Source organism: Leopardus geoffroyi, chromosome C2 (genome assembly GCF_018350155.1).
Source record: "Leopardus geoffroyi isolate Oge1 chromosome C2, O.geoffroyi_Oge1_pat1.0, whole genome shotgun sequence".
Classification (NCBI taxonomy): domain Eukaryota; kingdom Metazoa; phylum Chordata; class Mammalia; order Carnivora; family Felidae; genus Leopardus; species Leopardus geoffroyi.
In genome coordinates this window covers 106,787,501-106,809,486 of record NC_059333.1, presented here as the reverse complement: position 1 = coordinate 106,809,486, position 21,986 = coordinate 106,787,501, and the positions used below count along the sequence as shown (strand labels likewise).

General features: G+C 34.1%; 1 protein-coding gene across 1 annotated transcript in view; it reads left to right on the top strand.

Annotated features, from left to right (window-relative positions):
* The window catches only part of LOC123611328 (serine/Arginine-related protein 53), a 250,972-nt gene that overhangs the window by 194,223 nt on the left and 34,763 nt on the right, over positions 1 to 21,986 (top strand). Inside the window, exon 5 of the mRNA XM_045503151.1 lies at positions 10,476 to 10,512. Within this exon, the coding sequence (XP_045359107.1) occupies positions 10,476 to 10,512 (37 nt within the window). The remainder of the gene's footprint in view (positions 1 to 10,475; positions 10,513 to 21,986) is intronic.

Genomic DNA, 21,986 nt, shown 5'->3' with positions numbered 1-21,986 from the left:
TGTCACTTCAAAGCACCTATGGACAGTTCTTTGCTTTTCCGTACAAAAGGAAGCTTAGGAAGGCTTTGCTTCATTCTAAGTCAGGCTGCCAGCAGATATAGACCCTTTCCCTTGCTGCCTTATTGCCAGTTAAATTAAATACAGTATATGACAAGAGTTTATCAATACTGTACTGTTGTGAACATCTGTGTGAGGGTATACAGTGGCCCCCATGCCACTCAGCCATTCAGATAGCAGTGATTCTGTTAGTGATAGTGAAAGTCATCCTACATAGTAACCCTCCTCTTTCTCGTCTCCCTCACACCAGCCACGAAGGTTTTCACAGATAAATGCAGGTTAATTTATTTTTCTTTATATTTTGTATTGTCTTTATTACTTTATATTACATTACAGTATTGTAATCATTTTTATATGAATATTTTTGGATTGTGGAATGAATCATATGAATTTCCATTATTTCTTATGGGGAAATTCGCTTTGATATACAAGTGCTTTGGATTATAAGCATGTTTCCTGAATGAATTATGCTCGCAAACCAAGGTTTTACTGTATATAGCTTTTAGCTGCCACTGCCGTTTCTTTCCCTTTTTTCCTCTCTCATGAACAACGTGCACAATTGTACGTGATGGCCCTGAAAACTTACAAAATAACAATTATTTAAAATTAAAGACTGTAAGTAATATTTTTCTTGCACCTATTCTGGGCTGGATACTCTCCTTACTTGACCTCTACCAGGTTATGTGGGGCCTTTGAGCTCACTCTCCCTGCCTCTTCTTTTCTACTTACCCAGTCTGCTCACATGCAACCAGTCCTTCAGGATACTGCTAAAATTACCCACCTCTTTGAAATATTTTCCAACGACTATGATACATATGGCAATTTCTCCTTTTTCTGAACTTCTCGGGCTAGATCAAGAACATGGATTGAAGGGGGTTGTGGTGAATGGGTTGCATCTCACCTGCTAACTCAAGACAAATGGTAGTGACTCCTTAGAGCACCATCTTGAGAAAGATTCTTGAGCTACAGGTGGTCTCAGTGAGAAAGAGGATTGTCATTGACTAGGAATGTTAATCCTGCATGTGAGAAATAGCAGAAAGGTAGCATGTTCACATGCATTCTCCTACCTTGCATGGACATTAACTATTTTGTGTAACAGTCTTGGTTTGACAAAACAGTTTTAAATATCTAAGGCATAGATAAATTATCTTAATACTTGTACTTTTTTTTGTTGATGATGTTTGGTTATGTTATTGTTATTTTATATCTACTCAGAATTTGTTATGGAGATAGGTATAAGGGTGCTCAGTAAATTTATTTCTCTTGTTCACTCTTGCTGTTCCAAGTCTCTTTCTAGTATAATTTCTCTTGTATCTGAAGTATTCCTTTAGCAGTTCTTTAGATCAGATATGTTAATGATGAATTCTCTTAGTTTTCCTTCCTCTGAAACTGTTCTCTAGAACACACACAACTGCAAAAACATTGAAATCTCTTTTCTTTTCTTTGTATACCATTTCTGTGAACTTTAGAACCTGTTTATGTGAGTGACAGTAAATGGCTTAATTGACACATACCAACTTAAGTGTTCACCTTCCCGTCACAGTAAGCTCAGTGTGTATCTTAAGTCCTCAGCTGTTTAATATGTTGAGTGGATGCTCACTTATACTTGTAAAACTAACTAAAGAATCTTGAAAAAAAAATAGTACATTTAAAATTCAGTAACCATGCTACAGTTGTTTGTGCAAATGATTTGTAAGTTCTAGAACATAATTTATTGCAAACAGGAGATAAAAACTTACTTGTAAAAAATACTGAACTGCAGTAACATAAGAATATACATTTTGAGCCAGTGATGTGTAAGTTATTCTCTAATCAGGAGAAAAATGCTAAGAATTCTAACCAAACTGGTAAGTTGAAATTGAGAATTCCGGAAAGATGTTTTTGGAACTTAGAGCTGATATTCTGTATGTTTCTTATTGGGATTAAAATGTAAAAAACATCAGGTAATTGAGAAATTATTTTTGTTTACTTTTTCAACACACTTTATCATTCTGCTCCTTTCAAAGAGATCAGGTTAGAATGTGCTTGTATCGGGATATACATGGTATTTTTATTGTATGCTAGCCATTGGGCTAAGCTTTTTATATGTATTTGTTATTTGAAAAGTAGACTGACTTTCATTTATAGGTATTACAGTTGGAACAGATTTTGAGGTGATTTAAAAAGCTAACATCTGTAAGGGGCGCCTGGGTAGCTCAGTCAGTTGAGCGTTGGACTAGGCTCAGGTCATGCATGATCTTGCGGTTTGTGGGTTCAAGCCCCACGTCGGGCTCTGTGCTGACAGCTGAGAGCCTGGAGCCTGCTTCGGATTCTGTGTCTCCCTCTCCTGTTGCCCCTTTCTCATCACACTGTCTTTCTCAAAAATAAATAAACATTTAAAAAAATTTTTTTAAAAAGCTAACATCTATAAAGATATTTCTTGATTTTGAAAGTGGAATGCACTCATTGGTTCATTATTGGTCTGTCATATTGAATCAGTCTTTACTGAGTAACTTCTATATACATGCTGATTCTTTTTTTAATCCTTTATTTGAATTTAAGAATGAAAAAATTAGGGGCGCCTGGGTGGCGCAGTCGGTTAGGCGTCCAACTTCAGCCAGGTCACGATCTCGCGGTCCGTGAGTTCGAGCCCCGCGTCGGGCTCTGGGCTGATGGCTCAGAGCCTGGAGCCTGTTTCCGATTCTGTGTCTCCCTCTCTCTCTGCCCCTCCCCCGTTCATGCTCTGTCTCTCTGTCTCAAAAATAAATAAACGTTGAAAAAAAATAAAAGAATGAAAAAATTAGAGAAGATCCATAACTTGACAAAGTTATTTAGTAAGTAGTGGAGTTGGAATTTGAACCCATGGTTTTCTTATTAATATATATTACTAAATTTTTTGTTAATAACATTTGATGCATACATACACATGTAAAAATTATTAGTGATTATTTGAGATGGGAGATATAGATTTTTTTTATTTGTAAGTCAGGATTTTAAAAACCTTGTCTGCCATTACATAAAAAAAAGACAAAAACCTCATGTAGATTTTTGCTTTATGAAAGAGATATAAAATTTTGATAAGACTCTCATCATATAACTATAGGAAACTACAGCACAGTAATCTTTTAGAAGTGGATAATATACTTAGTTCATGACAAAAAAAAAACCTGTAAAATTTTTTATTTAGGAATTACTCTGTTTTCCATAATGTGTGTGTACATTTTATATGGGATAATACATAAATATGTTTAATCTTTTATTTCTTAAAGACTTGTTCAGTGAAATGATACTTAGTGCTACTTTAGTTAGTTACCTTCATTATGGTTTCTGAGTATTTTATAACTAAATACCCTCTGGATTTTGGCTTGCCTTATGAAATGGCTTTGATTTATATTTATTTTGTTAACTTTTCTACTCTCCACCTAAAAGAGTCACTTTTCTTTGGATGTCTTTTATTTATTTAATTTATTTTTAAACTGTTACTTTTTTTTATAGTCATATATTTGAGCTTCTTTTTTTTTAAATATATGAAATTTATTGTCAAATTGGTTTCCATACAACACCCAGTGCTCATCCCAAAAGATGCCCTCTTCAATACCCATCACCCACCCTCCCCTCCCTCCCACCCCAAACTGTTACTTTTATAAACAAATCCATAATAGATTTCAGATGTAATAAGGAATGAGAAAAATCATTTACTTTTACTGGGACAAGCAAGTACTTTTTAAAAATTTAAACATATTTTGCAAATATACATGCAAAATATGGAGAATAAGGAATAATGCCTTCATCAGAAGGAATAGAGTTTTTCACAAATACTATTGTTAATTGTGACTCTTTGACCTGATTCCCTTAGACCATTATAAAACCTGGATTATCACTTTGGTGTAATATTGTTCCTAGTTCTAAAAAAATCTTTGTTTGTTTAGATATTTCCTGAGAGGCTATAAGCTTTAACATAGCAACAATTTCTGGATTTAGAACATGCTTCCTTTGGCAAAATAATGAAATGTGTGCCACAAAGTTAAATTAGTATACTTCTTTTTAAATTTTTTCTTGCCTGCCATGGTATGATTGATGCATGGCATCTTTATGCTCAAAAGAGACCTAATATTGGAGCTGACAGGTGCCACCAGGTTTATTTAGGACAACCTCAGCCTCATCCCAGTTAGTTTCAAAATGTCTGCCTCATACATGTTGAGCCCAGTACTGCATTTCCTGCTTTAGAGCCTCGTGTAATGTCAACATTACTATCTGTGCTGCCTCAACTACAAATTGGATGAACAGCCCGTGACACTTTTTCAATATTATTACATTAAACCAAGTGGATTTTGATTGATAACCTAATATTCAACTAATGCAAAACATCAATCATGGCAAGTATATTAATTATTTAATATTGCAGTCTAATTCAGAAATCGATGTGCTGCATGAGGGGAAGGGAAACTCATGGTTCCCAGAAGATTTAAGACAGGGAATGATTAAAAAAAGACCTGCTGTACTCCTGTGTGTTAGTTCGATACAAATCTTTATTCATTTGCCAATAATTTCTTCCCATTTTCCACTTCAAGACCATTTTATCAGTTTTGAGACCTATAATTGAATTAAGTCTGCTTTCAGCACAGGGCAAAAGGAGTTGCACAAATATTGATGAAGTCATGACAGGGACAACCCAAGAGACAGACCACTAAAGAGGACAGAGTTTATACCATTTGTTGCAAGATCCCTATGTCAATGTCTTGGATCTTGCCTCTCTATTTAAAAAAATTTTATTAAGACTTTTGGAGCCACTTTAAGACTTGTATTTAAATATGTATTACAAAAACAGATTTCTATAGTACGTTACAGTTTATAGTGTTCCTTCATATGTATTATCTTCTTTTTTTCACAGCCCCCGTCTGCATTAGTAAGGCAAGTGTTAACAGAGTCTTCATATCATTGGTGGACAGTCTTAGCTCAGAGAAGTTGGATTGTTACCAAGCTCATGCAACTGTTTTGTAGTACAGCTTAAATTTGAGTTTAGGTATTCTGCTTCTGAAGCCAGGGTTATATATCATGCTGTCTTGTGTAGAGTTTATGTACTCATGATGTTTTATTTGTGTTGTTTTGAGGTGGCCACTTTTCCTTGTCTTTCTGCCCAAAGTAAGACTAAAGAAAATTGATTTTCATAGAAAACTTGTTGAAATTTTGGTGTCGCAATCTATGATACATATTAAATTTTAGGAATATGTAAACCTTCTGGACATAAATAAACATTTCTTAATCTATTATGTCTTTTACTAGAATAGAATGTCCTTTTTCACATATATATATATATATATATATATATATATATATATATTTATATATCTCAAAAGATATATATGTAGGTATGTTATTTGGAGGAGGAGTTGCTTAAATATATTTTGTCATGAAACTTACTACCCCAGTTTTCTTTTGGTTCAAATTTGCCTGGTTGTATCTTTTACTCTCCCTTTTTTGGAAACTTTTCTGAATCCTTTTGTTTTATGTATCTCTTGTAAATGACACATTGCTGGATTTTGTTTCTTACCCAATCTGAGAATCTTCTCTGGCATTTTGTTTCCACCTCATTTGGGTGAACTTTCTTTAGTTTTCTTTGTAGTCACTAATTGCTTAGAATACAATAATTACTATGTTCTAATCCAACCTTCACTTGCCTGTCTGGTTGCTTCATCCTGAATTTACTTGTCTTCTTACTGTGTTACATTCTTTAGAACTTCTTTCAAATAATGTCTTTGTGTAGTGAATTTCCTGAAAGCTTGCATGCTGAGAATTTATTTTTTCTTCAATTTAAATAATAACTATTAGCAGTATCAAAATTACAGGTTCACAGTCCTTTTCCTTTAACACTTTGTCTTGGAAGTTCATACTCCATAGTTTATACTCCAGCAGTAGTGTTGAGACATTTGATGTCAGTGTTATTCTTCCTGTACGGAGAGGTATGCTTTTTCTTTCTGGAAGCTTTAGCCTTTGTTCTTGATCTATAGCAGTCTTAATTATCCTTATATTATGCTTTGCTGTGGATTTTCTCTGAACTATCCTGTTCACTACTCTTTGTACCCTTTCAGTCTAAGATTTTATATCTGGGAATTTTTTGTCATTATTTCTTCAAATATATTTTCTCTCCTATTTTGCCTTTGCTTTCATTCTAGCGTTCCCATATTATATAGATGTTGACACTTGTATTCTTATCTCTTATTTGTTCTGTCTTTTCATCCCTTTCCTGTGCTTTCTGGGAGAGCTCCACCCAGTGTACCAGGTCATCAGCTTATTCTCTGTAGCTATTATGCTTTCAACTTGTCCTCGGAGTTCTTTATTTCAAACAACTGTATTTTTGAAATATATGTATTTTTAATATTTATTTATTTTTGAGAGGAAGCATGAGCAGGGCGTGGGCAGAGAAAGAGGGAGCGCAAAGATCTGAAATGGGCTCTGCGTTGACAGCAGAGAGCCCGACCCCGGGCTCAAACTCATGAACTGTGAGATTATGACCTGAGCCTAAGACAGAGACTTAGCCTTAGACTGAGCTACCCAGACACCCCCTCAAACTCCCGTATTTTTAGTACCTGCTATCTCATATTGATTCTTCTTCATAACTGTTTATTTTGGTATTCAGTTTCTAAAAACCTTTTATCTTTAAAGATGTTAGTATGCTTACAGTATACTCTTGCCCAGTTTGTTCTTTTTTCCTCTGGATGAGGTTGCTCATTTGTTGTTTTTTTTATTCCTGTGCTTATTCCCCTCAGAGTTCATACAGTTTACCTTATAGACTTCTCTTATTTCTTTGCAACAATCAGCTGCCTTGGCTAATAACTTTAGAGAGAGGGGTAAAATCTCAGATCTGACGTGTGCTTCTTTGGGATAATTTAAAAACTAGTGTGTGAAGCCTCTAGCATTGTACTTTGGCCTCTGTCAGCTACATTTTCCATACTGTCCTCATACTCCTTCAAAAACAAAATAGAACAAACCAAAACAAAACAACCACACACCACACACATACAAACAACTCTTAACACTACTTTCCCACACAACTGCTCACTGTTGCAGTTGGCCTTGCTCTCTTGTGTGGAGTGGAGATAGAGTAGGGCCGGGTAGAACCTCTCAGGGACCTGAACTGGTTGCTACTGATTCTCCATTCAACCTTGTCTTCGTGTTTAGATGTCAGATCCTTATTAGGTGAATACATACTCCGATGCAGGCACTGTATTGGGTGCTGGGATATAAAAATTTTACAGATGCAATCCATGTTCTCAGGGTGTCATTGGGACATTTTAGTGGTGTCAGTGGGAAAGTAAATAGGTATTAATAGTAAAGTGAGGTAAATTATGTGATGAGAACACATGGGAAGAGTTGATTAGTTTTTTTGTGAGGAAGGGAAAATGGATTGAGTCCTTAGGGATATTTTGTTGTTGTTGTTGTTTTGTTTTGTCTTTGTTTTTAAGCTAGGTAAGGAAAGACTAGAAGAGCAGTATTTCAGGTGGAGAGAGCAAGTGGTTTAGTGGTAAGGGAAGCCAGGTTAATAATTTCTTATGGCTATTGCCGTCACAGTCTTTGTGATGTAGCTTTGGCAAGATAACAGAGGGAATAAGTGAACTAGAGTGGAGTAGGATATTGTGGTTTTTAAAAAGGGAATGACATGATCAAGCTTACATTTTAGGAAGATCTTGCTGTATTATGGAGAATGAATTGACGTGGGGCAAGGCAGGAGCCATCGGGACCCATCAAGAGGCTTTTGCAGTAGCCTGGGAGAGAAAAGATGATGGCCTAAAATAAAGTAGGTACTCTGAGGATAGAAAGAAGTAGCTAAATCAAAATGGTAATTAAGGATGTTAGATGGCCAAGACTCTACTCTGTGGTTGATTACATTTGCTTACATTTGGTAGTGGAGGAAAGGGCATGTGTCAAGGATGATCCCTAGTTTTCATTCAGGTGTATTATCCAAAATGCCTATTTCCTAAATAAGAATCACTTGGAAATATAACAAAGCAATACTCTAACCAACCTTTTTTTTTTTTTTTTTTTTAAGTTTATTTATTTTGAGACAGAGAGAGAACAAGCAGAGGAGGGGGAGAGAGAGAGTCCCAAGCAGGCTCTGTGCTGTCAGCATGGAGCTCGGCATGGGGCTCGATCCCACAAATGGTGAGATCACGACCTGAGCCGAAATTAAGAGCTGGACGCTTAACCAACTGAGCCACCCAGGTGCCCCAAGAACAGTTTCTTATCCTTGATCCCAAAATGCAAATAGTTCAAAATACTGGGAGGTTTTCCCTGAGCTCGTAGCAAACTCAATTGATAGCAAAACCAACCCTGAAATGAAGTTATTCCTAGTCTTTGTTTATCCCACGTTGGGTGGACATTCGTGTTTCTTTCACAATTATTTATGTGGACAACGATGAGATGCTGCTTCAAACCCTGCTGCCAGGGTTACATGACATACAATATACTCTCTATACCTTATTACGTTTCTAAAATCCAGAACATTCTGATGAAGGATGTCTAGTCCCAGTGGTTTCATAGTAAATTATGGACTTGTACTTTGAATCTGAGCAGTTTTTGTTCCTTTTGTTGCAGTGTTATTTTCTAATAAGAACCATTACGTGACATTGTAGCCATGGGGACAAAATGAAGTAGATGCATGTCATATAGTGCAAACTTCAAGTTAGACTGCCAAGTGAAGGTACAAAACTGAGTATAGTAGGCTTCTGTTTGGGTTAAAAAAAAAAAAACCGAGAAGAAGGATGCACGCGTGCGCGCGCGCGCACACACACACACACACACACACACACACACACACCTAGAATATCGTTAGAAAGACAAAGAGCTAATATCTGATTAAGAACTGGGAGTCAGTGGTGGGAGGAAGACTTAATTGTATTGTTGTGCGTGCACACACATATTGCACTGTCAGATTTTTCACTATATGCATTATTTTTTTGTTTAAATTTCAAGTTACAGTGACTGTATGAAAATGTCCTTATGAAAACATAAATATTTATTTGACTTCTAGTTCCAGTAAATGAATTAACTTGATAACAATAAAGTTAAAAATAATTATTTATGTACGTATACAATTAAATATCTCTACAATGTATTCCTGTCATTTGTCATTAGGACTGCATCCAAAGAATGAGTTTCAGAAATCCTTACATTTTTAAGCGTTGAATATATAGTATTGATACGATTGCCAGAAGCAGAAAGTAGAGAAGAGAATGGCTAAAGATGAGTCCTAATCAGTAGATGTTGTAATTTATTCTCAGTATGTCAGACTGGGCAGTGAGAGCAAAAGTTGGAAGCCATGAGTATAGTTTTCAGGCAGCCGATCTGAAGGGGAAAACGATAGGGAAATTTGGAAAGATTGTGTAACAAGACAAAGGAAACAGGTAAGTATATTTTTGGCAGAGAAAATTGGAGATAGAAATAAGGAGAAGAAAAGTAAACTTGGGGCCCCTTTAGAGAAAGAAAGAGGTGTGAGGGAAAGATTAAACATCATGAATGCAATACTGTTGTTGGATGTTTCATAATTATTTTCCGCAATGTAGTATAAGTTATATTTTCATATTAAAAATACAAAGCTTGGTATTTATGATGGAATTAAAATACTACTTGGTCTGAGTGAAGAAATTCTAAGTCCGTTTGTGACTAATAAACTAGTATAAACCAGAATCAAGGGAAAAAATCCAATTATTAGCCACATTTTACCAAATATATATTTAAATTATCTTTGTTACTTAGTTCCATCAGCAGTCCTTTTACAGTGAAAAGCAAGAAGTTAAATATTTAAAATATATCATGATATTTGATGTTTGTGTCTTATTTGATGAGATTTTGTTTTTTACTATTACAACAGGTCCTGATTTGTAGTGCACTAAGTTAATAAAATTAATGTCAGGGAAAAACTTGTTAATATTTAGTTACTTAGCTATATAATCACAAACGTATTCTTTATGTGTATATTTTTTTATATAAAAATGAAACCATTGGTGGATGGATATTTGATAAAGCAAAAAAAGTAACATGTCAATTGTAGAATCTAGGTGGTAGATAGAATCTGTATAAACATTTTGTAATAAATGTTGGAGAAAACAAATTCTAATGAAAGGGCTATTGTGAAATAAATAGATGTTTTGTGAGTAGTAAAATAATAGTACACTTGAGTTCCTTTTGTTCTCTGCTTACTGAAAAATCTGAAACATTCTGTTAGTGGATTACCAGTTTTAGTGGTAGTACTATTAGATGTAAATAAGTTATTTGTTTCCTTTTGATGGAAATTGTTTTGTCCTTCAAACCAGTGTTATTGTGAACATTAGTGAAGATATATGAAAAAATCATAAGGTTTTATAAAACATATTTGAGGTAAATGTAAATTATAGCAGACAAGTGTTTAGCAACTATTTAGAACTTTTATTTTTCTATTTTAGGGAATCCGGAAACATCAAAGCTGGATTAGAACATCTGGTAAGTTCTAATTTTCTCTTGAACATTTGCATCATCTTTGATATCTGCATTCTAAATGAACACTTTTGAATGAGCTTTGAATACCTTGTATTGAGAAAGTCAACCATTTCCCAAAGGGTCAGCTTACTGTTATTATGTGAAGGCACTTACATTTTCATTTATCTTATCATTTCAAGGGAATTTAAAATTTTTTTAAATTACTTTTTTTTTTTTTTTTTTTTGATGTAGAGATGAAATAAAATGGATGACAATCCTTGGATTGATGATTGCTTTAATTATAAACAAAAATGTTTGGTGTAGAATTTTTGGCATATCTTGATCTGACAAAAACAAGCTTGTGTTTTAAGAAAAACACAATCAAATATTGCATGCATAAATATGGTATGTTTTAGCAATTTAACGGCTTTGAAAGAAGGGCACAGCTTTGTTTTTCCTGATGTCTCTGCTTTATGAATAATGCATCGGTTTAAACTACATTCCGTTTTAGAATATAAAATAATTGAGATGCGGAATTTTTGGTTTAAGTAAACATTTTTAAAGTACAAATGAAATTCAGACTGACTTAACCTTAGAATCTGTCCATTGATCAAAAAATTAGAGAAACTGTTGTGTTATACCAGGTCCAAAATTCATTTAGCTCACTGCATTGAGTGTTCATTACAACATTAAGTAGTTCATTTAAACAGAGCATTATAAAGTCATGCTCTGGTTTCTGGTCAAATCCAAATGTTGAATAATTAATGATAGAGATTCTTTTGTAAATACAATCTAAGTACTTTTTTAATGCGAGACTTCATTCCTATATCCTATTGTAGCTTTGTTAACTATTAATGTGCTTTTGTTTGCTCCCACTAAAACAAACAGTAGCAAGAGCCAGCTTCATTTTGACGTATAGTAGTTTTAGAGTTGGAAGGGGTTTTTAGTTTTCCTTTCAACAGCTAAAGAAAACTGAGGAAAGCTAGACTTTAAAAAAAATGGTCTTAATAAGTACAGATTAATTATTAAGAAGCTATATGTAACAACCTTGTTTAGAATATTTGAACTATATGTTTGTCCAGATTAGTAGTAAGTAAATAACACTGTTATTATTTGAAATTATTTCCTGAATCCCAGTTTGTCACTTCATAGTGGCATATATATTTAGGAAATACGGACATTAGAATAAAAATGTTAATCTAAAACAAATTCCAGTATCGGTTGGGGGCTTACAACAAGGAAAAACAGCTACCATTGTGCCAGAATGAGCTTTTATACTCACTTATAAATTGCTATTTATTGAAAAGACTTCATATTTCTTGTTTCATATGCCTCAGTAAATAATAATTAATTATTTTAGTTTAAATTTTATATTTTTTTATATTTACTAGTATGAACTCATCTTCAGTGATTATTTCATGCATTTATACTCTACTTATAATCTTATTCAGCACTGGTTTTCTAACAGCCTTGGGTTGCCAGGAAAGCTCCCCAAAGCAGGTGGCACTCCAGACTGCCACTGCCCACTTTAATCAGAATGGTTTCACTTTTAGTTATTTTGTACATTTTTAAATTTTTAAAATAAGATTTTATTTGAAGAAAGAGTTTTCCAACTAAAAACGCTTAAAACCTTTGATCAAACATAGCTACTTATTAAAGTCAGGAGTAATTATTAATTATTCTTGATCCTAAGTTATATTTCATTTTCATCTGGGTCATACACATCAAATATATTTCAAAGATAATGTATTTTAGGATAAGAGAGGCAGGATTAATACAACAGGTAGTGAAGTAGATAATTTTAATGCATTTATTTAGATTGTTCAAAAGACTCTATAGCTTGACATTGTAAAATTGACCCACTGAGTGGGAACTATTAACAATAGCATGAATATATTAACATGTAACATAATATCCTATATACACACACCTATATACATATCATACTGCCTTGTGCACTACTGTCCTGTAAAGTCAGTGATATTCTTCACAACTACCTAGGATGGAAGTGAACTCAAGAATTTATTATTTGGGTGGCGTCCTGGTGGCTCAGTCGGTTAAGCATCCGACTTCAGCTCAGGTCATGATCTCGTGGTTCATGAGTTCGAGCCCCATATCGGGCTCTGTGCTGACAGCTCAAAGCCTGGAGCCTGCTTTGGATTCTGTGTCTGTCTGTCTGTCTGTCTGTCTCTCTCTCTCTCTCTCTCTCTCAAAAAATATAAACATTAAAAAAAAGAATTTATTATTTGAGCATTAATGAAACCTGTCTGTCTAGCAGCTCTGGGCTCTGTAGGTTTGTGTCTCCTCAGTTTCCAGCTGAGAAGATACTTACAGCCCTTACCACCTAGCACTTGTAGCCCTTCTTTGAATTGGCTGTGTAGCTAAATCAATAGATTATGATCTTTAAAAGTATATGGTATAAAATTAAGAACATTCCACATGTGTGGTATTAATTTCTTTTTTATGTTTCCATCATTTTCTGTTTTTTAAAATTTATTTATATTATCATAGAGAATTAAAATTGCTCTAAGAGAGGGTAGAAGCAAGTATAAATTTAAGTAAGCTAAGAAAGGGGTCCTTGGCTGGCTCAGTCAGTGGAGCATTCAACTCTTGATCTTGGGTGTAGAGATTGCATTAAAATAAGGTCTTTTAAAAATAAAAAAAAAAAAAAATAAGCTAAGAAAAATGACATGCATCATATTATACTTGCCACAAGGACACATGCACGGTTGTACTACTATTGTATTCTGTGTTTATGGACTCTTCTTGTAACACTAGAAAGGAAAAGATGTGGGGAGAGAAAAGAGTAGGGTAGGTGGACTGTGTTGCCCTGGAATCTCTTCAAGGGCTGATCTCATTGATTTGTCACAATCTCTCAAACTCTCAATTCAGCCTTTGTTTTATCATTTCTTTTTTCCTGTGTTGCTACCTTCTCCTGGGAACTGTCCAGCATGTCATTCTTTGCTTAAATTTTTTACTATATTGCCCAATCCTATTTTATTTTTCTTTTCACAAACTTGTCTGCTACTCATAAAGCCTGTGTGTGTTGAAAGTTCTAGACAGGGTCTTTGAAGGTCAGTGCCTCATCATCCATTGGTGATTTTTGCCTGATGATTGTAAAATGGAGATTTTCTACCACTGCCTCCCATATTTAGCAGTCAGCATTCGACTTTAAAGAAGAGCCCACCTGTATTTCTTGTTTTCTCTATTTATTGTGAACAAGGACTCATGGATATTTATTTTATTAAATAGGTTATTTAAAAAAAATTTTTTTTTAATTTTACTTATTCTTTGAGAGAGAGACACAGACAGAGACAGAGCATGAGCAGGGGAGGGGCAGAGAGGGAGACACAGAATCCATAGCAGGCTCCAGGCTCCGAGCTGTCAGCACAGAGCCCGACACGGGACTCAAATCCACGAACAGTGAGATCATGACCTGAGCCAAAGTCAGATACTCAACCGACTGAGCCACCCAGGAGCCCCTTATTAAATAGGTTATTATCCATTACTTTTCTGATTTATTTTGATGCTTCTTGTCCCAGATTTGTCCAGGGAGTATCCTTTCAAGATGGCTTTTGGATCGTTTCTACATACCCCATCTTTTTTTAAAAACACTTCTTTATTTTCTGGCACAACAAGATGTTCCAGGCTCATTTGAAACCTTCCCTGTCCTACTCATGAAATCAGCTATTTCTTCAAATTACCCTATTTCATTTAGAGGGGAATGGTATTTATGAATCAAGGTCTGGACATGTGATATGTCCACTGTCTCTGGGATTTCATTACTTCTTGGACTTTTTAGTCCTAGATTAAATAGATAGGTGGGTGGGTGGGTAGGTAGGTAGGTTGATATTTGGGACTTAGATGCTTAGATAGGTATTTTTTTAAAGTTTATTTTACATTTATTTTGAGAGAGAAAGAGAGAGAGAGAGTATGCAAGTGGGGGAGGGGCAGAGAGAGAGAGAGGGAGAGAATCCCAAGCTGACTCCACGCTATCAGTGCAGAACCCAAGGTGGGAGTCAGTCTCATGAACTGTGAGATCATGACCTGAGCCAAAACCAAGAGTTGGACCCTTAACCGACTGAGCCACCCAGGTGCTCTGAGAGGTAGGTAATTTTAAGAAATTATGAGTCTGACTAACATCTCCAATTTCAATCCAAACCACAGAATTCTTCCTTGTTGTTCCTCATTTCACATTTGTATTTCCCTTTATTCACAGTGAGAACTGTGACTCCTAACAACACCAATATATTTACCCATTTGCTCAATTATGTAATACATGCAAAATAGTTTTGAAATTGCTACAATCATATCTTACGAAAGTTAAAACTTAATAGAGTTCAAGATTTGTTTCAAGAGTTTATTCCAGTTTATTTCAAGTTTATTCAAGAGTTCTTTTCCCCCTTGAGTGTAGTTAGGTAATTCATTTGAAATATGATTGCATGCATGTGTTTCTGTTTGTATTCAATTTTAGGTGCCTTTGTCCCCATTCTTGTTGATTTAATTGTATGGTTGGATATGTTAACGTGCTTCCAAAATTCAAAATATTATACTAAGTCAAAATACTATATATAATACATCTCTCAGAAAGCTGTCATCCCCTTTCTTTCTAGCTTGTTCTCTTCTGTCCTTTATAGGTGGCCTCTGATTTATTCTTCTTATGCATCTTCTTGTGAAATAAAGCATATATGTACATATATGTATATGTGTGTATTATTCCTATTTCCTCTGTCTTACAAAATGTAGCACATTGTATTTTTTTGTACTTGCTTTTTTTTTTTTTTTCTCTGTCTTGGAAATCACTCCGTAATTACTGTGGGTATCATTATATTTACTATATTTCTTTTTCTCTGTGTGTCTTCTTTATTAAGGGTATGAGATTTTAGCCTACTTATATGCCTGCCACACTTTAATAGATGCTGGCAGAGGACATGAGATTTCTGGGTCAGAGACACAGCTCTTGTATTACTAACAGCACCAAAGGTAGCACATAATACATGGTTATATAGGTTCCCTTTGACATACAAGTACCAAGGGGTGATGGTGCATACAGTGGGTTTGTGTCGTAGCTGAGGGAATATTCTTTAAGGAGCTGACAGAAAATTGGCCCAAACTTTGCCCAAGAGAAAAACATTACCTTTAGTATCCTAATTTGGTAGCAGAACTGCCTGATCCAATCAAGGGGGAGTCTATATCTTCCAAGACTTTACTATACAAACATCTTTGAAAAGATAGTTCTGAAGAAAGGCTATTGGCTGATATAAGGTGTGCAGAACCTATGGAGAATTGTCTCTGAAGAGCTATTATTATTATTGTTGTTAAGTTAGAAAGGTTTGTGGTTTTTTTCTAGGGGTTACCTTTATATTTATATCTTTTATAATGTATAATGCTTTTACTATCCCTTATTCCTACTTAACCTTTTAAATGGCATCCCTCACTTCCCACCTGTTATCTTTGTAATAGCCAGTGCTCCTATTGTACTTTGCTTTCCTCATTTTCCTCCCATTTCTTCTTGTATTCTTGCTACTCTGTTGGAATACGCGATGTTTGCATACTGTCTATCCATGCTGTCACCTTTTTTTAGAATCACCTCTAAAATTAACCGTATTACATATTTACCATCAGCTTGTTTGCTGATGTTTCCCTCCTTGTCCCCTGTTTTGTGTGTAACTCATCTAGTATATTCTTCAGGACAGCCTCCTGTGTACAGTATTCCTTGAGATCTTGCACATTCTAAGCTGTTTCTCTATGGTTTTACTATTTGAATGACAGTTTGACTGGACATAAAATCCTTGACTTACAGTTTTTTCCCTTGACTTTCTGGAAAATGTTATCCTGCTCTTGATATTTGTGGCACTAGCCTTATTTTCTTAACCTTGCATATTACTTGATTTTTTTTTTTTTTTTTGCCTTGAGGCATTGCCATTTTTTTCATTGTCCTTGTTTTACTAGGATGATTCTCAAAGTTGATTATTTCTGACTACTTTTGGGTTTTTGTTTTCATATGTAGACCTAAGTTTTCTCACTTCTGGAAATAACTTTTTGGATTATAATACTAAATATTAACTGTTCCATTGTTTTGTTTTCTTTTTCAGGGATTCCAGTTATACATGTTTTCTATATAATTATATATAGAATCTTTCTTTGCTCATCTTCTATTTCAGTCTTTTTGAGTTTTTGTACTACTTTACTTTGTTTTCCAACAACTAAGAACTAGTTTGCCTGGTTTCATTTACTATTTCTTAGCAAATTTTCATTCAAATTTATTCTTCCTTGGATACCTTATAATTTATTCTTCACTTCTGAAATAGTTTTTCTTATTATAAGAAAATTATATATTATATATAAAATATATTATATATTTATAATTTTATATATATATATAAATAAATAAATATATATAAATAAATAAATATATATTTATTTATAATAAAATAAATAAATATATATAAATAAATATATAATTTATAATATATATAATAATTATATATATTATAATATATAATAATATATATATTATATATATTATATATTATATATATTATATATAAAATTATATATTTCTTATAAGAATATCTATTCTTATTTTTTGAATATCTGAATGTTCTCGGTTTTCTTAATTGTTATTTGTCCGAATAAGCCTTGTGCTTTGGGTTGATTTTAAGGGAAGAATTTTTATCTGTTGAAATGTTTTGATTTACATTTACTGTTTACTGCTTCTTGTAGTAGCTTTATATGGGGTTGATTTGATTTCTTTCCTCCTTTCCTTTCTTCCTTTCTTTTGAAAATTCTAGACATTTTGTAGACAAGGCTCCTAGTTCAAGGGTACCTGCTTCTGTAGTAAAGCAAATGTACTTTCTTTAATGGCCAATGGTGGGGTGTGGCAGGGATGAAAGGGTTGGCATGTTTTATTTCTGTTTAGCTGTTTGTTTATTCTTACTTTCTTCTTTCTTGTCACTGTCACGTATTTATCTGATTTTCTCCGAGAAGCAGTGCTTCCTGAGGCTGCCACTTAAGTTCCACTCACTTTCAAGCCCCTTCCCTCTAGCTGGTGCTGTGGTGACACCAAACCCTAGATCTGTGTTCACTATTTTGGAACTTTAGTGTTGTACTTTGTTTTACTGGGGATAATTTTTTGTTTGTGCTTCTAGTTTATGTATTAAACTTATGATTCCTATCAGGATGGGGAGGGCTCTGTGAACATTTTTACCTCAAAGAGAAATTCACAATGGAAAATGTTGGAAATCAATGTTGAGTAGACTTTGAATCCTGAGTAGTCCTCCTATGGGAATCCTGCAGGAATTGTCTGCAGAATTAAACACAAAACATCTCAAAGAGCTCATTGACCATATCTATTTAAAGACTTAGAAATGAGTGGATACACTGCTTATAATGTTATGCTTAGTTAGATTTCATAATTAACTTAAATAATACTTTTTATTTGGTAAAGAATCCTATACAAATTAAAGACCTCTGGTTATGATCCCAATATATGTCTGTTAACACAGAAGGGCTGAAGGAGTGGAGGTGGGTGGTTATTAGGTGATGTTGCTCCTGGCTTTTTTTTTTTTTTTTTTTTTTTTTTTTATTAATGATGCTCTAAAGGTGTAGAAAATTAACTCTAAGCTCCCTTCTGCTATGTCAGAGGGACCTGACTCCATATTTTTCTACCATCTTATGTTTTAAAATTCTAGATAATGCAGTGAGTAGTTATTGAACTACTTAATGGGGACTAAAACATTTACTGTTTAGAGTGTTTTTAATGCAGTCAAGTGGGATTTCTACATTTTAATTTTTATAATTATAGAAAACATACTGTAGATAAAGTGTTGCCATTTGATTACAATATAGCTATTGTTTCATTAGCAAACTATAAAAATAATGCTATCCTTTTCTCTGGGAAGAGGCATTGAGATCAGAATATATTAGGTTGAACTATGTGAAAAATTGTCACTTTTTTTGTTCAAAATAGTCTGTAGGTTATTTCAGACTTGAAAGGACTGCTGTGCTGTGCCCCCCTTTGGCGGGGAATGAAGTGAATTATCCTGATCACTATGATGTTTCTAAGGCTCCCCGTGTTCACTTTTCTGAAGAGTCAAATAATTGGAGGTGGGGGGACATGGGATTTCGGTCAGTCCTTCACTCTTTTGAACGTGCGTATGAGTCTCCTGGAAATATTGTTTATACTCAGGTTCTGATTCTCTGGGTCTGGGGTGGGACTTGAGATTCTCCATTTAGCAAGCTCCCAAGAGAGAGATAAAGCTGCTAGTCCAGGGGCCACCAGGAAGAAAGTTACATTGAAAGGCATTGACTTGAAAGACCTGTATCCAGTGAACAAGGTCCTCTGCATGTGATGACGAATCTAGAGGCTTCCCCCATATACCCATTGAGTATGATTCTGCAGCCTATAAATGATAGGTTGGTGTTCATAAACCCAGACAGATGGACACTCCACAGGTTTATACAAGGACAAAAATTTGTTGTCTATCTCTGCAAGAGTAACAGAGGGACCATTTTTTGATTCCAGATGTTAAGTTCTATATTTCAGGGCTAAAGCTGGACACTAGGACTAATAATACCTTGCTCAGTCTTAGGTAGAAAATTAAATAAGTGATGATAAATCTTTTAGTAAAAAGGGTTACAAGTGTTTACTACTTTAAGTGGGATTTGCTTTCTATTAATAGTTGAATAGTGAAAGAACTCTGGAGCCATACCTGTGGGTTTTTTCTCCCCACAGAGGTCTCATTTATGTTTCTTATATTGTATAACATTTGAGAGTGATGACCTACTTGTCCTTGTGGTCAGGTAACACAGTCTGACCATTTTAAGTGTTGAAAAGCAACTGTCATTAATAGCTTGTTTAGCCCATCAGTGGTTTGTAGAATATAGTTGCTGCTTGCCAGAAATGTAGGCAGGCCCATTGCTATTATACCTGCTCATCAATAATACTACTAATCCTAATAAAAGCCCTTTCCTCTTTGTTTTAGGTTGTTTTGCATAGAACTTGGAAACAAAACTGTTGTAGTTTAGTTCACAGACTAATAATTTTATTTAATACAAGGATAAACACAGTTAATGTAGTATTGTCATACTTTTGAGGATTCAGTTGACATACAACATGAACTAGAAAATGCAAACAGAAGTTATAAACCCTATTCTAAACTCACTTGTCTTCCATCTGTTACATCTTTAAATATCTGTTTTATTTTAATATTTCCCCACTGTGTTCTGAAAAAATGTTTCTGACATTTGTCCAAATGAGTTTGAGAATATAGTTATCTCAAAATGCGCTGACATTACTGATATAGTCTATATATTTATTAAACACTGATGAAAAATATTTATTACCTCATATAAGGACTTCAGCATAATAGATCCCTCTCCTCCCAGCATTTTAATTTATTTTTCTTACCTAAGCCAATATATATTTGAGGTTTAGGGTAAATGTGCATATTAAAACTGACACTTTCTTCAAACGGTGATCATGAAATAAAACAGCATGAAGTTTTTCTTTTTGGAAGATCAATTTCATAAATCTTTTCTTTTAACAAATAAGTGTGTCTTATGAATGTGTGAAAATTAAAATATCTTTAATGTGGATTAAATGTTAATGTCATATTACTGTCATGATTTCTTAAGCAGTTTACAGGTCTTAAGTCTGAGGACTGGCTCACATGCTAGTCAGAAACAATGCCATTGCCACTGACATGTCTCTGACATGTTTGGATCAGTTACAAGTTTATTAAAAATTGCTCCTTCAAAGAGTGATTAGTAAATATTACCCAGTTGTCCAACAGAATGAATTTGGGCCCTTTTTCTACCCTCCCTCCATCCCCTCTCTTCCAAAGATCTGTTGTTACATTTTTAAGACATAATGGTCCCAGGAGAAAATGGTGGCCAGTTATCTTTAAAAAAATTAATAAATAGATAACAAGATGTACTGCAATTTTCATGATCTTCCAATAGTCTCATATATATGTTTAATCTAGATAAACTTCATTTTTTTTAACTTTTATGCACATGTGCTTGTTAAAGCTTTATAGAATAAAGTAAATATTCTAAGCGCATTAAATCACCTGCCCCCGCCGACCCCAACTTCCCATTACTGAAAGTCAGCCCCTCCTGAAGCCACCAGAGTAACTGAATATTGTATTATTATTATTTATGTTATTATTATTATCATTTGTATTCTAGTTTAGGACACTGTAGGTTCTGCTTCATTGCAAAGAATCCCACAAGGTACCTGGTAGTTATTTCACGGCTTTCTCAGGATCTAAGATCTGTGACTAGAGAGAGACAGCTAGCAGCAGAGGCAATAGGATTGTTTTCTGTTTCTCCCATCAAAGCATTAGGAGTTAAGATGGAGGGTGTCTTTGTTACAGTGGTGTCTTTGGCCACACTCATTACCATTTGCCACAGAATCATAGCATCTGTATTTAACTTTAACACACACAGAACGAGGAGTCAGGAGAATCTGATTTTACTGTTTGACCTCTAGCAATGCACACAACCTCTCTGTTTTACTTTTTTCATTTACTCCTTATTAATGGGATGTTAAAATGGTGTGTGAAAATTTATAGAAACAGACTTTCTACAAGTATATCATAATTACTGTAGAGAAATAAAAAAATCTTAACTTTTCTAGTTATGTAAATAACTTGGGATTGCTAAAAACAATGTCTCATTTCTAATATGCTTACAGTGAATTGTGAGAAAATGTTGTACTTTATCTACTTACATCCTCTCCCTTTAAAAAATTTTACTATACACTTAAAAAATTATAAAGTAATACATGTTCATTGTAGTGGGTCAAAACTGATAAAAAAATGAATGTATCTTCTCTTATCTGCCACTAATCCAGTGTTGATTTAGTACGCATCTTTCTATACTTTTTTCTCTTCCCAGATATACTTACGCATTTATTACTTAACTTTTTTGTTTACCTATAAACAAAATTATGATATTTTACAACTTGTACTTTTTGTTTAGTGGTGAATACGATGTGTATATATACACACATGAATCTGGTTTTTGCTAGAAATCCCTGTCAAAATATTGGAAGTTACTACTATTACCATTTTATTTCAAACATTCATAGGGGAAGTTTGAGGACTACATAATTTGCATTTCAAGGAGTCAGTGCAGATTTAATTTTATTGCCGCTCTTGGTTACCTCTATTATAGTGAATGAAAGAACTAGCTTATGATGAAATTTACAGTGATCAATAGAGGAAGGAATGGGTTACTTTATTAAAGAAAATGCTACTTGATATTTGCAAAAAACAATAAGGAAAGATAATTAGATTAGAAAAGGAACAAATGACATCTTTAAATATTTTGCAGACTTATTAGAGGCTAGTATTTTTAAATTTGAAATTTTGATGTAACAGTGATATATACTGCAGTATTAAATCTTGGTATTTACTGTATCATATAATTTATTTCTTTGTTGACCCTACCCTTTGAATATTCAGCTTTGTATTCTCAGCACCTCCTCT